This window comes from Topomyia yanbarensis, chromosome 2 (genome assembly GCF_030247195.1).
Source record: "Topomyia yanbarensis strain Yona2022 chromosome 2, ASM3024719v1, whole genome shotgun sequence".
Taxonomy (NCBI): Eukaryota; Metazoa; Arthropoda; class Insecta; order Diptera; family Culicidae; genus Topomyia; species Topomyia yanbarensis.
In genome coordinates this window covers 314,721,209-314,737,149 of record NC_080671.1, presented here as the reverse complement: position 1 = coordinate 314,737,149, position 15,941 = coordinate 314,721,209, and the positions used below count along the sequence as shown (strand labels likewise).

Genomic DNA, 15,941 nt, shown 5'->3' with positions numbered 1-15,941 from the left:
GAGTTTTTATTAATATTAAAGGTGCTTTTGACAACGTGTCTTTCAAATCCATGTTGGAAGCAGCACGAGATCATGGAGGACTTTCATATATCACGAACTGGATACACCTAATGCTTAGCAACCGACGTCTGTGCTCATTGTTAAGACAAGTAGAGGTAAGGAAACTGAGTGTCTGCTTATGTCTTCAAGGACTTCTATGGAACCTTGTCGCCGATAGTTTGTTGAGGAAACTTCATGAGCTTGAGTTTTCGACATATGATATCGCCTATGGTTATCATGTAATGATCACCGGTATTTGCCTTAACACACTTTTTGTTTTGATGCAACAAGCCGTTTGTGTAGTTGAGCAATGATGTCTTCGTGTTGGACTATTACTTAATCCAAATAAAACATAAATGGTGCTGTTCACGCAACGAAGAATTACAAACGGAGCTCGTCCGTTGCAATTCTTTATCATTGAAATTATTGTCGCAGATTAAGTTAACCGTTATGTGTCCAACAAAAAAAAACACCCTTAACAGGCCAACGAGTGTACCCGGGTACCCACAAATTGAAATGCGCATAATTATGGCGTCCTTTAACCGATTTAGACACTTTTAGATGTCGTAGATTCAGGAACTCCACTATTTGATTCGATAAAATTGAACCGGATGAATGCATCTGATTGTTGGTAATCCGGATTTTCCGGAGTAATGTTCCAGTATTAGGGTATGATTTGTAAATTTTAATAATCAATAACAATTTCCAGCTATGGATAAAACATGGCGATAAACCGCGTCGGATACATAACGGTTAAGTATGTTGGGGTAATTCTTGAATCAAAAATCAGTTGGACAGCTCATATCGGTTTCACAATCAAGAAAACTTGCATGGCCTTCGGACTATGTACACGAGCATTCGGCAAATCTTGGGGACTTAAACCCAAGCACATTCAGTGGATCTACACAACAATTATTAGCCCAATATGGGCAGACGGGTGCCTTGTTTGGTGGCAGAAGGGAAAAGTCATGACCATCAAAGTTAACCCATCTTTAGAGGATGGTCTTGATGATAGAGGTGTGCGCCGATGCATTTTTAATCGGCGGCGGCGTAAGCGACATTTTTTGCCGGCGGCGGCGGCGTTGGCGGCGTCACGCCGTTGGACCCTAACGGCGGCGGCGCGCCGGCGTGTGTCGGCGTGACGAATATTGACGCCAAGGTAACTAAAAAAAATTCTTAACAGTACAATTCCTTTCTCAAATTTTCGGTTGCTATTGTAACAGACTTCACAGCACATACAAACAAACGTTACAGTTTGAAGAAAATCTAAAAAATCATCGCCCACGATGTACTAGCGACATCTGTTGAACACATTGCACAAAATGTAATTCTCGCAACCATATCAATTTTTTTTCAACTGATGCTCCAATAGTGACCACCCTGCTTGCCAAATGCAAGATAATAAATGAAAGGTGGAACTATTTTTACAGTTGTAAAATTTGAAGAACGAAATAGAAAAATTGGCGATGTCGCATACTACGACTTCGCATGAAATAATGATTGCAATGGACAAATTTGAAGAATGCAGAGTAACGACTGTATTTCAATGACCCATAATAATTATTTATTGTTCTATATTTGGGAAATTAAGTAACGGTAAAACAGTTTTTGTTTTGTTTGAGGAAATTAATTGTCGTTGTCGTTTCATTGTTTTTTGTTTCTATTTAGTCATCTTTACCGTAAGCCCGGGGACAATTGACAGCTCCCATATATTGAATTCATAAGCAAATTTTGGGGTGATTTGGTGATGTCATGGCGGCTCGAATGGAGCAAAATTTGAAAAAGGCGCATCCCATTTATTATTTTCCATATCTGTGGAAAATAATTAATTTAAGCATTTCTACCATTTCTTTTTGCTGCTAGAATTCTAATAAAACATAAATTCTATTCAAAACGAATGGTTAAGCTTGGTGGTGATGTACTTTCATTGGCCAAAATGTTTTTCATTTACATGTCTCGAGATAAAAAGCACCAATGATTTAACGGTTTCAAACTTCACACAACAAGAAAACCAAAACATGTTTAGGAGGGAAGAGAGTCGGTTGTTAAAAACAACGACTTCCAGCTAAATATATAATAAGATTTATGTAACTTTGGTGACGGTTTTCAGTTAGGGATAAATTTATTCTCTAATAATAGTTTTCTTTATTCACATTTTGGAATAAGCTTTTTCTAAATGTTGTTCTAGCTGCATTGACGGCGTTCATAACACACGTAACGAAACACGCTTTTCTCTTGAAACTTTTTCGTTTCGTTGTTCGTGGTACTCATACAGAGAAGGCATACAAGCGCCACCATCAAATCGGTGGTGCATATATGAAACAAGAACTATCTGTCAAGTTGTCCCTGGGTTGTTTACCGTCGCTCTTTTAGAATCCCGCAGATATCAGGAACCCTAACACGAGGCGTTATTATTGGCATTACTGCGCAGAAATGTAACTTTTAATGATCGTGTAAGGACACCTTTCAAGGTAGACACATTACTTCATTTTCCAGGCTGGTGTTTACTTTTACTTCTTGTAAGTACAAAATCGCCAATGATAAGGAATACGATTCCCTGGCACTACATTTTCTTACAACGTACGGTCTGCTTCTATCTTGAGTGCAAAGTATGCTCGATTTGCTGAAATAATACAGATCTACACCCTGACGAAACCTAAAAATAGTTACTATCAATCATAATCATTCCACGACTTGACGTGTTAGCTCCTGTTAGGTTGAAACTGATCACTAAACAAGTCTGATTGAAAATGGTCTGAGCGTTCTCTAGTTTTTGTAGCACCCGCACCCATCCAATTTCTCCAGCAGTTCCGGGGACCAACAAATTCTAATCCATTGCATACATTCGATACACCGAATCAATTAAATTACTAACGTTCTGTTATGTGCTTACTTATCGATCGCCATCGTGTTGTAACTTAAGAAATGGTTGTGAACAACTCCCACCTTGGGCACTTCGACAAGAATGAATTTCACATTTCCGGCCCATATTGTTTGTTTTGGTTTGTATGAGATTAAAAAGACAGTAACGTTTTCGGATGGGTGCGGAAACTAAGTAACGCAATTAGCTCTGTGTCAAAATCTCACTAACGCCACCGATTTGTAATTGAAATCGACCGTTTTTTCTACGAGTGATGAAAATTCATCTCGTGTTACGTCTTATTTGTCTGTGATACCGGGCTGGTACAACTGACACTGAAAATCTTTCTTGAGTGGGGCTAGATCACACGATGAATAATTTATGAGACTAGAAATCTTACCCTCTGCATCGCCACATCTGTGCACCAGCGTCGCGAAAAGTCAAGATCACTTTGCTCAACTATTCTTCGGGAAAAAAAAAATTTAAAATAGGTGACGATTCAATCAATTATAAATAAACCTCGCATTGAAAATAAATTTTGTGTTTTCACAAAAATAGTTCACGTAAAAAAAGACATTATACTGAAATGTTTACTAGGTGGTTGTGTCTGAATATGTTTAATATTTTTATGATTCTAATTCATAACTCGATGAAACATTGATTCGTATTAACTTTATTGACTAAAACAGTCAAGAATTGAACGACGTGCAACGATTTTCGTAAATTCTCGTCGTGTTATCGTGATATTTTAGTCTTGAGCTTACCGTTGGATTTTTTACACAGAGTCACGTATAGTTTTCTAAATTATTTCACGGACATGAGTTGTGGCTAGGTAATGTATTTTGCTCAGCGCAGTTTCATTTAATTCCGAACATTTCTCTGAATTTTAACAAAGGAATAACAGGGTTACAGGTCCTAGTAATGTCTTTGTATCTAATGCTCGTGCCTATGAGACTGGTTGCTAGCAGTTGTACACAATAGCTCACATAGAAATTTCAAAACCAAAAAGCAGAGCGAATAATCCATGAATGATAGTCTGCGTTCCTTGTAATTGTTTACGTAAGTATAATAAGATTATGTCGTCGCTGTTGTGCTATCTTATGACAAGCGCCATTTAGCACATTTCGAGAAAAACGATTTTTAAAGTTTGAGATTGAATATCTTGAAACTTATAAATGGTATAAACAATCCAAAGAAGACAATTGATGCTTCTATCTGTTCTGCATTAATCTCTCAAATATTACGAAGATCGGTTGACTATGTTGCGAGTTTTTACTATGAATGTAAACAAAAGTCGCACTCACACGTGTCATAGGCGTGTATTGATGACAAAATTTGTATGACGTGTCATAATCGTGCATGGAAAATTTTCCATAGAAAAAAATCATCACTTTTTAACTTTTATTCATATCTTTGGGTTCATATGGTCTATAAACATCCGGTGAAATGCATTTTAAAGGAAATGAGTCAGGGAATCTAGAAAAAATAGTTATTCTTGATTACAGTGTTGCCAAATATAGTTTATTTCCAGTTCAAAACTAAAACTGTGTTTTTCTCACAACTCGTATAATTTTCTTTCGAAAATGTTTATGCCATTGTGTTCCTCAGACATTTTCACACATAAAACCGTCTAAAACTTCAATATAACTTGAGCCAATCCCTAGACATAGTGATTTGAAGCAAAAAACTCACAATTTCTTATCATGTTTCTAGCTATATCTAAGTAACCAAGTAGAATTTCAAAATTCTGAAAATGCCACTTTGTAGAGATTTTTCAAACAAGTAATGTGGCATATCTAACTCAGTTTACCCCAAAATGGCGTTTGTCATAAGATAGCACAACAGCGACGATGTGGAAAATTAATTACTTCATGAATTACATCATGAACAGTTTCACAAACTCGACTGGTGAATCGTGTGTAGCATATTAGGAATTAAGAATCGGTTAAAAAATCAATGAATAATACACTGCTTTCCAGTGAAATTGATTACGTGCAAAGATTAGGATCAGGCACATAATCGTAAATTTCAGGCACATATATCCTTAAAGTGGAAGTTTTTTTTAATTTGTGGACCATTTCACGCACACGAATGGTGAATTGAAACTTATATGCTCACAATCATAACCAGTTGACGAAGCAATGTATAACGAGTTTCGTGTAATGGTTTTCGAGAAAATATCAAGATTATTTTAATTTTGTAATCCAATTGACGACCACTAGTACCAAATAATGATCAAGATGTGATAAATCATCAATCGGTTAACGTCGTATATTCGGCCCATGGACAATGTTCCTAGATTTGTGGATAAAATTATGAGTCAACAATTTTAGAGTTCGCGAATTGTCGGCGCGGGAAAAATGCATCGGCGGCGCGCCGCCGATCTACCGTTTGGCGTCGGCGTACGTTAAAAATTACCGGCGGCGGCGGCGTGACGCGGCGGCGCACAGGTCTTGATGACGATATTTAGTTCGTTCTCGACAACACCTAATGCTTCAAGAGGAACTCTTGAACATACTTTTTTTTATTATTAAGCTTTATTTGACACGGCTCAATACGTTAGTACAATAAAAAAGAATTAAGAATGTCTATTTGCCAGATCTTGTTGACGCAGTTTGCTGCTGCGTATTGAGATCCTTTTCCTTGGCGGTCATTCAATCTGCCTTCTCTCGCGTTATCGTTCCCGTCCATGTCATCATCGGTACTGCTTTCTTGCTGTTCACGATCAGATGTTCTTATTTGTTTCTTGTTCTTACGGGTCGCTGTTGTAAATCCGCCTGGATCGGAATTTACTTCTTTGTTGGCGATGCTAGTTGTTGGTTTAGGAGCGGTTGTCGTGGTCATTGTACCTGTATTATTCGTTAATTGGATCGTTGTTTTTGCTTTATCTGTAAGCGTCGGTGGCAGCTTGTTAGAGTTGGCAGCAGTAGATGAGTTTTAACTAGTTGCATCGGCGCATGTTTTCCCGCAGTGGGCTGCATGGTTACAGAATTGGCATGTTGGGGTCGGCCCGGGATATGTGATTAGCGTTGTTTGCTTATAGGTCACGCCTTCCTTCGGTGATTTGCATTCGATAGTCATGTAAGAAGGTATTGGTTTAGTCACTCGCATTCGCACAATACGAACGCCGTTGGGAATGCCGGTGAAAAAAATTCTCTCTAAACGTGATCAAAACACAGTTTTATACGTGATGTAGCTGAATGTACGTAACTTCAGCGAGATTATGCTCCATTTTATCTAACTAATTTTTCCACTTCCAGAACTGTGTATCTAACACGAGTTTTATTAAAGTTGATCGAAATCGTGTTATCCCGTTGCACGGGCACTTTTGTTTGATTTGGCTAACTCATTTCACTCCGCAGCCGGGGCAACGATACAATATTGTTTATGCACTGATAACTGCAACCCAATAGATCGTGCAACTAGCTTCATAAACCTGTGGCCCCAAATGATTACTTGGGATGAGTACATTCGTGCTCGCAGTGAACTTGCACTCACATGTAGTTTTACTTTTGAAACTTTCTATGTGAGAATTCCTCCTCCCGAGGAAGGGCTGTCTGGCTGTTTGACGCGACAACTTGAAAAATACGTATTATGTTGACAAACTTTTCTCGTGTCAAAGAATATGCTGCATTTTTTCAAACATAATTGCAGTATTCTAGTAGAGGCACTAAATGAACATTGCAAACTCAATTATCACATGGCGACTCTTAAGCAGGGTTGTTAATGCGATGACTTCAACGTTATCGTTTCAACGCGATATCGTTGAATCGATAATTTTTCCGTTTAATTCAACGGCGTTGATTTTGGCGTTAATTTCATCGTTCATCGTCAACGCACTTCGATGAATGTAACGTTACCGTTAACGAAAATTTTGCGTTGATTTCTGTTTTGATCACTTATAGAATGATGCTTATGCTATCTAGTAGATAAATATTTTTATATAACATGTTGTCTTCAAATAAAAAAATTTTCGCACAGACTATGCCAACTTAAACCTATTTTTAATTTGCACATTTTTCAACCTGTATTAAAGCCGAAAGGGTGAACCGCCTTAATGCATGGACACACCGGGTCGGAATTATGTTAGATATAAAAAAATAAGGAGGCGGTAATTAGATTTTGTTTGGACTACCAGACTACCAAAAGGATCCAAATATGAGTACAACTAAAAGATTTCTAATGTTTAGAAATGGTTTAGAAATCAACATTTTAACAGCAATCAACCAGGCTTGTGTACACTCCTGAAGCAGTAGCTTCGTTGCATTTAAAAAGATTGTTGAGAATTTTGGTACCGGAAAATATTTAATAAACTTAATAATCAACTTCATATTAACAGCTTTTCCCAAGACAGGCTCTTTGTGAGAATTTTTGAATTATAGGAAATATACCATGAATAAAGTTTTTATTTTGTGAAAAAAATAAAAATAGTAATAAATTCACCCAAATTCAATTCTTACCCTCAAAAAAGACTTGAAAATAATATTCAATTCACCGATAGTCAATTCATAACCTCAATTTACGGATAAACGACAATCGCGAAGGCAAATTATGGGCCACAGTATTTTATATTCGATTCTCTTTCATAAACGATTGGTCTTAAAATGAGCTGTGCCGTTTATATTTATAGATTCGCAAAATATTCGTGTTTCACTTTGAAAGCAATTTTAAACAAACTTTAACAAGATAAAGCATTGAAAGTTCTGCCTGCGAATTATGGAAATGTAAAATTATTATTATTCTTTAAGTGTACATAGCTCAGTTCGCTTTATACATCTTCCTTGACTACATTGAACGTCATTCGAAATATGTAACAAACTCAATTCGTTCAAAAGGATACAATGTTTGTGGATACCCGGGTACCCACGTTGGCCTGTTAAAGGTGTTTTTTTTTGTTGGACATATTATATTATATATAATAATATATTATTATAATAACAGTTAAATAAAATAAAAAGTATACCTTCTTACAAAAATATTTCTAAATATAAATTTAAATTTCATGTGAATAAATTATACTATTTCTCTGACGAAAAAACTGTAATTCGTTCTTCATGATCTGGTTGGGAAATATGCTGAATAGGGATACACAATTAGATAAAAAAAACGAGCAAACTTTGGGCAAAAATTACGATAAACTTCATTTCTCACACGACAGTACACTAGGGCATTGCAAAAAATTTTTTTTTGAATTCTCAAAGGCCCCCCCTCTCATGTTGTGACAAATGTCAAAGTAAGCTCAGATGCCAAATTTCACATCATTTGGACAATTCTAGACCCCCACCCACTTCGCTTGAAATTTTTGAAATTGGTGCTATGGAAAAATGTGGAGGAAAAATATTAAATGAAATAACTTTTGAAGCAACAATCAGAAAATTACAATTTATACCTCTTTTTAAAGCAAATAACCTTAGTATTTGAATGAAGATATTCCTGTTTCTATAAAAATACGGGAAAATGGAGTACTGGGTCATTTTGACCCCAAAATCCCCTATTTTTTTAATTTTTCTGCGACGTTGTGCAAACCATACATATTTTCCAGTTTTTCTAATGTAAAAAAATCTCAGAAATCGAACGGAACCTTTTAGACCTTTTTCCGAATACGAGAAGTTGGGGCTATAGGGCCTTTTGTCATTTATATTAAATTTTATCATTTTCTTGTGCATATATTTCTATTATTCTTTATTCAATTTCAATAAATTGTACCTTGTAAAACGTCGAAAATTCCTAGAAATACAACAAAAATAGATTCGCTTGCGTTAAAATGCAAAAACATCCAATTTTTTGACATTAACTCTATAAACCACATTAAATGTCCTAATACCTCAACTTCCCCTATTTTCCCAGGTATGAAACTTTTCTCATGTGATTCCTAAGCGCATTTTTTACTATAAATAGTAAATTAAATAAGAATTTTGTTGTTAAATGGAGTTAATATGTACGATTTTATGATAAAAATGTGAAATCGAGACTATATGTCAGATAATTTGATGTTTCTGAATTTTACCGGTAACCAATCTATTTTTATTTTGTTCCTAAGGATTTTCCGCGTTGAACAAGGTACAATTTATGAAAATTTAATGAAGAATAATAAAGATATATGCATGAGAAAATGATAAAATTCAATATAAATGAAAAAGGCCCTATAACCCCAACTTCTCGTATTCAGAAAAAAGGTCTAAAAGGTTCCGTTCGATTTCTGAGATTTTCTCACATTACAAAAACTGCAAAATATGTATGGTTTGCACAACGGAGCAGAAAAATTCAAAAAATAGGGGATCTTGGGGTCAAAATGACCCAGTACCTGACTTTCCCGTATTTTTATAGAAACAGGAATATCTCCATTCCAATACTAAGGTTATTTCCTTTAAAAAGAAGTATAAATTGTAATTTTCTGATTGTTACTTCAAAAGTTATTGCATTTAATATACTTTTCCTCCACATTTTCTCATAGCACCGATTATAAAAATTTCAAGCAAAGTGGGCGGGGGTCTAAAATTGTCCAAATGATGTGAAATTTGGCATCTGAGCTTACTTTGACATTTGTCACAACATGAGAGGGGGGGGGGGCCTTTGAGAACTCAAAAAAAAATTTTTTGCAATGCCTTACAGTACACGTAGATTACTTAGAACTATTAAAAAATGCAAAAAAGTAAATTTCGGAAAAATAAGTGGTCATTCAGGCACGTAGCCAAAGCGGAGGCTAGAAGGCTAAAGCCCCTCCCGAGATTTTTGAAAATAAAAAAAAAATTAAAACCGGCGACTTTTAACAAAATTTGTTGCTCATTTGGTTTGAACAAATTATTGAGAAAAGTTGAAGACGGCTATTTCTAACCACCAAAGACATTGGTCACGAAATTCACTGTGCTTTATGCTTTTGCTCGAGCCAGTGCGAAGCGAACGACAAAAATAGTAACTTTTATATTGTGTGCCTTGTCTGAAAAATAAAAGAACCTGTTACTATAATTGTTGCTGTAGTAATCTGTCGAGATCAGTGAGTAGCAGAGTGTCGCTCCAGCCAAATACGGTGATTATAAAATTATTGATGATTCGCATAGGACCGAGCATTCATAATGTGGAGCATTTCCTGAAGGTGTAAATGGAGGTTAGACTTTCGGAAGCCGTTTTCATCGAGTTCTACCAAGTCAGGCAATTTCGAATTTCACACCGTGCACTATGTACTCTGTACTGTGCTACACAAAAAGTATTTCAATTTGTCTCAGAACGATTCAGCCGAAAATACAGTTTTTGTTTCGTGTCATTTTAAAGCAATACAATTTTTATTGACACTTCATTTGATTTTTACGAGAAATTCATTCCGTACACTGTTAATTCGTAAATCCATAATATCTACAACAAACGTGTAAAAGAAAATTCTTTTAAAAGTGGTCAAAAAGTACTAAAACAGTAGCAATCACGAAGAGCGACTATAATGTTGGGACTGATTGAATCTATAATTCAATAAGTTAAGATAAGTGTTTCGATTTCATGTCTTCAGTGTGTGATAGTCTTTCGTTCTGTTTTTGCTCGTCATGGAATAAAATGAGAGAAATAATCTTAAATAAGAGAGAAAATAGAGGAAAAAAATCAACCAATCGAAGTCGACACAAGATTATTCTTCTATCTTTTCTATATACTCACTACGAGTGCTTTCGGAATTGCGCTCTGATCTTCTCATTTCGTCTTCGTTATCCGTACAACTTTGATGCGTTAGGTGCAACAACTTTAATTGAAACTTTTTCATAAATAGTGGTAAAACAAACCTGTAATTAGACAACTTTCTTCAAGAAGTCATGCATCTCTTCCAATCTTGATGATGATCGTAAAAAAATTATTTTTATTCAAAAACAAACAAATTACTACGCAGATTAGAGTCTACATATTTGTTAAACGAATTGGCAAAAAGTTTTGCAAAAGTTTCACAGGAAACGGATAATTTGCTGCAATTTAAAAACAGACAACTCTAGAAGAAAGCCTCTTCGGCAAATTAGATGTAAGTGCGATGTGTTCTCTTCCATGTGTCGGAGGCAAGTGATGCTGAAATTATTAAGCTCACCTATGTTTATAATTTGTAGTTATTTTGGTGGTGTCATCAATGTTATATACACTAAATTGTACGTAAATTAGAAGCATTCATTAATCAGTGCTAAGTAATTTTCTTTCAATTAGTGAACAAGTTCAGAGTAGTTTCGCTCAGTAGATTAAATTCTGTGTAGTTCCTATTAGTAGATTAAATCATTGAAATATATATTTTGCATTGTCCAAAAACCCATGAATTCCGAAATAAAACCTTCAAATGTTCAAATATAATATTACCTTAATCTAGGTAGTCTTCTCAAGTCCCAAATGTTTTGCAAGATTGCTGAAAGTCAATAGAGCTAAAGCTCTTATTCTTGCTACGATATTTTTAATTCCTAAGTCCAACGATACAAAAAGTATCTAAAAAGAATCTACTTAACTAGATAAATAGGTAGTTATTCTTAGTTTCCTGATAATACTGTCGAAGATAGTCTTTAACCCATTCCCCACGAGAGTCAAATGAAAAAAACATGTGTTTTTCTCAGGATTGTTATGATTACGACATGATCAATATCATTTAAATTGAAAATTTCATAGAGTTGAGTTAACGCAAACTTCGGATGAAGTCACAGAACGAGTAGTAGCAGCAAGACGCCTGATCATGAAAATAGGAGTTGAACCTATTTTTCGCATCTACAAATCGCCTGCCTTATCAGAAGATTTAAAGCTTCACTTTAATCGGACATTCTTTGCAACGGTAAATATGGAGACAACCTTGACGTTGGTTTCGTTCTCCTGATTAGCAAATGCGTGTAAAATTTCGTGAGACGTGTTTTTGGATATTTTTCCACTCATTCCAATTTAGCGCCTTCTACACAGGGCGGGCGGAAAGCGTGGGTAGTATTGGTAGTAGTGCCCACTCAAAAATAACCGAGTGGGTAAATACCCACTCGAAATTTTGAACCATTTCAAAAAATTTAGATGCGCAACGCATGTATCTCGCACTACACACATTTGAAAACATCGATGTACCACAACTTCATTTGCATAAACGAACGTGATTTAATGTGAATGTAATGTAGGCGTGTGCATTGCGAAAAGGGAAAAAATCCTCACCCTATGCTTTATACCCACTCGGGCGTAAAGTGTTTCGCCGCCCCTGTCTACAGCTTGTTGTAGTCTAGAATGCGTAGTATTTTCAAGCAGCCCTAAATACTTTGAACTCTTGAATATTCATTTTTGTAACTAGAGAAATTTCTAACTTGTAAATTAATAATAATCAAATTTAATTCGTCGATGCACTATAGCCTTTCTTGTAGCAGACAACATATTCTTAATGTTTTTAGTGCCTATTGTCTTAGTTGTGGAATAGTTTTCACTAAGAACTTTTCATAATTACGTTCAGTTTATAGTGACTACCTCAAGTCATAAGAATTAATACATTTATGCAATAATTTTTAAGCCCCTCCCGAAACAAAATCCTGGCTGCAGACCTGGGGTTACTCCCTTTTGTCCACCAGTTATTCAACTGTATACTATGATAAGAAATGTAATGCTTCTGAATCGCATTAGCGATTGAAATGGTGATCAATCTCAATATATCCTATGAAGTGTATAAAAAATGTAATAGAAATGGCATAATATTTAGTTGAACGGAGACTCCTCAAAATCATCACCCACTAGGCCCTTTTTAATCTTATTCTCGCCTCAGGGACACATAGTACCGATATGTGCTCAGTTTCAGTTACACAACACTAGAAAGCACTAGCACAAAAGTTTACTCAGAACAGCTGCTCATATCGAAATGAAGTTCAAAGTTTGGTTCGGGTTCGTAAATGACATACTATTTCACTTTTTTTTTTGATTAACTGGTACAGCTGCATGTACGATTTTTATCTTCTATCTTTTCCAGTAATATCACATTAATGAATATAAACGCGAACTTGGCATTTGAAATATGTCAGGAGTATTATGGCGTCAAAAAGTGCGGCTTCAACAATGTGAACATTGATGATCTAACCGAAAGCATAAGTTTTTGCAGAAATTATAACAATTATTGCCACACCGTTCAATTCCTCAACTCCAAAACTATTGAAATTCCTATGAAGATATTTAGTATGTATAGTAATTTACAGTCCTTGGATATATCGTTCAGTGGCGTTCAAAGCGCCAATCCGAACACATTCGAAGATGCCAATAAATTGATACTGCTGAACATGTCCACCAATAGTCTGAAGGAACTTCAAAATTATGCTTTCTCTGGCGCCAACAGTTTAAAAATTTTGGATTTAGGCAACAACCAGATTTCAAGTATCGACGAAAAAACGTTCTTCAACTTGACTATACTCCAATCGCTTTTCCTATCGAATAACCAGCTAAAGGTTTTGAAGAAGAATGTGTTTGATACATTGGAGACACTGTCGAAACTTGATTTGCAAAACAATCAGCTAATTTCTCTGGAACAGGACTTGTTCAACAGTGTGAATTTTCTTGATTATCTTTGGCTGAAAAATAACAGCCTAACGAGTCTTGAATTTACCAAATTAAACGTGAATATGTTGAATGCAATGAACAACCAGTTGAAGACAATACAAGTTATCACGGGAATGCAAGAGCTATACCTCAGTCACAATAACATATATGGTGGATGAATTATTACTTCCACAACCAACAACTCTGGATTTATCGTGGAATAATATCTCATCATTAAGTGTTATTAGCAAAATCGCATCGCTACAGGTTCTTGATCTGTCTCATAACAAAATTGGCCCTCTGAATCTAACTACTTTTGCCAAATTATCAGGACTGGTAGGTTTGAACTTGGAAGACACACAGATCTCTAATCTGCAACACGGGACATTTTCGCAACTCACCTCGCTTCAGCGCCTCGACATTTCTTACAACAATTTAAACCGCATTGATTTCGATATTTTCACCTCATCAACTCTCATGAATGAAATTTACATCGAAGGAAATCATCTCAAGGATATCAACTATGAAGAAATCCAAAACATTTTTCCCTCGCTTCAAGGAATTAGCATTGCAGATAACAACTGGAACTGTTCTTACCTCACCAAACTGATCCGAACCATGAACGTTATCAAGATCGTAGTTGGCGGTTTCAAGACTGAAAGTTTGGTCGCCGATAAGACAAATATTAAGGGAATTTATTGTACGGATATTAAAAACCCTGTCCCCAGTTGGAATGTCACGGTCAAACACTCGGACAAGTATCTAAATGATTCTATCCCTGACACTAAGAAGATCATGAAGAATACAGACGTCGGTCAGTTCAACGCATACAAAGTGTCCCTGATCAATGAATCTGATCATCTAGAGGGCAAAATTTTCGATCTGTCCAAAAAACTAGTCTCACTCGAGAATAATATTTACGACGTGGGTAATTCTGTTCTGGATATAAAAATGACTCTTCTAGCAAATGCGACTAATGAAACGTTCGCATCCAACGATTTGAAGAAGACTATGCAGGAATTGAATGAGTTCACAAAAATAAAACAATCGGATATCAGTCTGAAGATCAAAAACTGCCAGCAGTCGTTCAAGCTCGACAAACTAAAGGAATCAATCGAGGAAACTGCTAGAAAGCTTCAAGTTTTAAGCAAACAGTTGACATCCAGTCCTGGTTATATGAATCACGATTCAAAGCAACAAGAGCTGAAGTCCGCATCAGCGGGATCCGAATCCAGCACAATGACTTCAATTTTGCTACTTTTTCTGTTGGTTTTGATTGCATCGCTTGTGATTGTGCTGCTAGTGATATATCGTAACAAACTTGCCATTGGGTCAAGAAAACCATCACACTATGGAACGTCGAACACTCTAACCACAATCGAGGATAATGAAATCTGAAATGAGCAGTTAGATGAAACGGCGATAGTACGGAACTGTATTTATATCACAGGTAATTTCAATTTTCATGTTTGATTCGTGTTTCTAATTTTTACACTTTTTTAAAGTAAAGTGAAAAATTACCTAAACTACGGTTAAAATGACGGTGTTCTTAACGTCTACATCTCCAAAAACAATAAATGAAATTTAACGGAATCGGTGAATATGTTAAATACAGTAATGTTTCGATTCACTATGCGTTTATATAAATACTCGTTTATATCACACTCGATTATATCACGGTTTTGTTTCGATTATATCACGCTTTTTGAAAAACAGATAAGGCAACCTACGTCTTGATCCAAATAAGCCCCATATTGTGTTAAAAGTGCGAGAATTTGTTTTTTACACTGTAAAAAATTGTCCCGTCTAATCCAAATGTTTAAGCACTTGAATCAGTTTCCATGCCTCACTACGAAATGAAGTGATTTAGTATTGATTTTCTAGTGATTTACGATTCGTACAAAAGTGATATATCTTTGAAAATTATTCAATAGAAATTACCTTGAAACTAAAATTTGTATCTGTTGCATTAGCACTACTGTCCATATCTATTAGATTTTAATGTTCCAGCCTTTGCTCACAAATGTCAAAATAACTCAAGCACATAAAAGATGAACACTTGGAGCAAAAGTTGTTTAAGCAGAAGTCCTACGCTTCAAACTTATACGTTTTAGTATTTATGTTGGTATAGAATGTGAGTATTTTTAACATTTTGCATGGGCAAATTAAAAATGCAATTCTGTTGGTTTCAGGTCGCGAACTGGAGAACCTGGGCGGGACGTTTCATGAATGAACCGTACGCACCGGGCTCTCAATATATTCGAATTGAGGATCACGACGTTTACAGGTTTATTTATATTGAAATAAGTTAACTAAAAATAATTTAAATTTAATATAGCGCATATTTAATCAATAGACAATTCAAGAGTAAATAATTTAAACTTGATGTGATGAATCGTTAATATCAATATGGTAAACAATCAAAATTTAAAGTCTGGCACATCCAAAGCGGTGTGCAAGGCAATGCAATTTTAAGTGATTTGCTGTTGATTCGATTGTGATTCGATACGAAGGTCCCCAATAGACTTACACTTCGTTTTGAACTGTTTGG

General features: G+C 35.7%; 3 protein-coding genes across 4 annotated transcripts in view; 2 read left to right on the top strand and 1 right to left on the bottom strand.

Moving 5' to 3' along the window:
• The window catches only part of LOC131683627 (cardioacceleratory peptide receptor-like), a 307,350-nt gene that overhangs the window by 29,586 nt on the left and 261,823 nt on the right, over nucleotides 1-15,941 (bottom strand). The gene's annotated exons all lie outside the window — the stretch shown is intronic.
• On the top strand, nucleotides 12,668-13,594 carry LOC131683630 (leucine-rich repeat-containing protein 15-like). The gene is made up of 2 exons (XM_058965764.1): nucleotides 12,668-12,745; nucleotides 12,831-13,594. Exons 1-2 carry the CDS (start codon nucleotides 12,723-12,725, stop codon nucleotides 13,567-13,569), a joined length of 762 nt encoding a protein of 253 aa, XP_058821747.1. The 5' UTR covers nucleotides 12,668-12,722; the 3' UTR covers nucleotides 13,570-13,594.
• LOC131683628 (uncharacterized) lies at nucleotides 13,970-14,989 on the top strand. The gene is made up of 2 exons (XM_058965763.1): nucleotides 13,970-14,840; nucleotides 14,896-14,989. Exon 1 carries the CDS (start codon nucleotides 14,009-14,011, stop codon nucleotides 14,786-14,788), a length of 780 nt encoding a protein of 259 aa, XP_058821746.1. The 5' UTR covers nucleotides 13,970-14,008; the 3' UTR covers nucleotides 14,789-14,840; nucleotides 14,896-14,989.

What these genes read in the sequence shown, in the direction of transcription:
- LOC131683630 (XM_058965764.1), top strand. Translation starts at nt 12,723, where the DNA reads ATGAAGTTCAAAGTTTGGTTCGG. An exon ending in AAGTTCAAAGTTTGGTTCGG is followed by an intron (nt 12,746 to 12,830) that starts GTTCGTAAATGA and finishes TATCTTTTCCAG; the next exon opens with TAATATCACATTAATGAATA.
- LOC131683628 (XM_058965763.1), top strand. Translation starts at nt 14,009, where the DNA reads ATGAACGTTATCAAGATCGTAGTTGGCGGTTTCAAGACTGAAAGTTTG.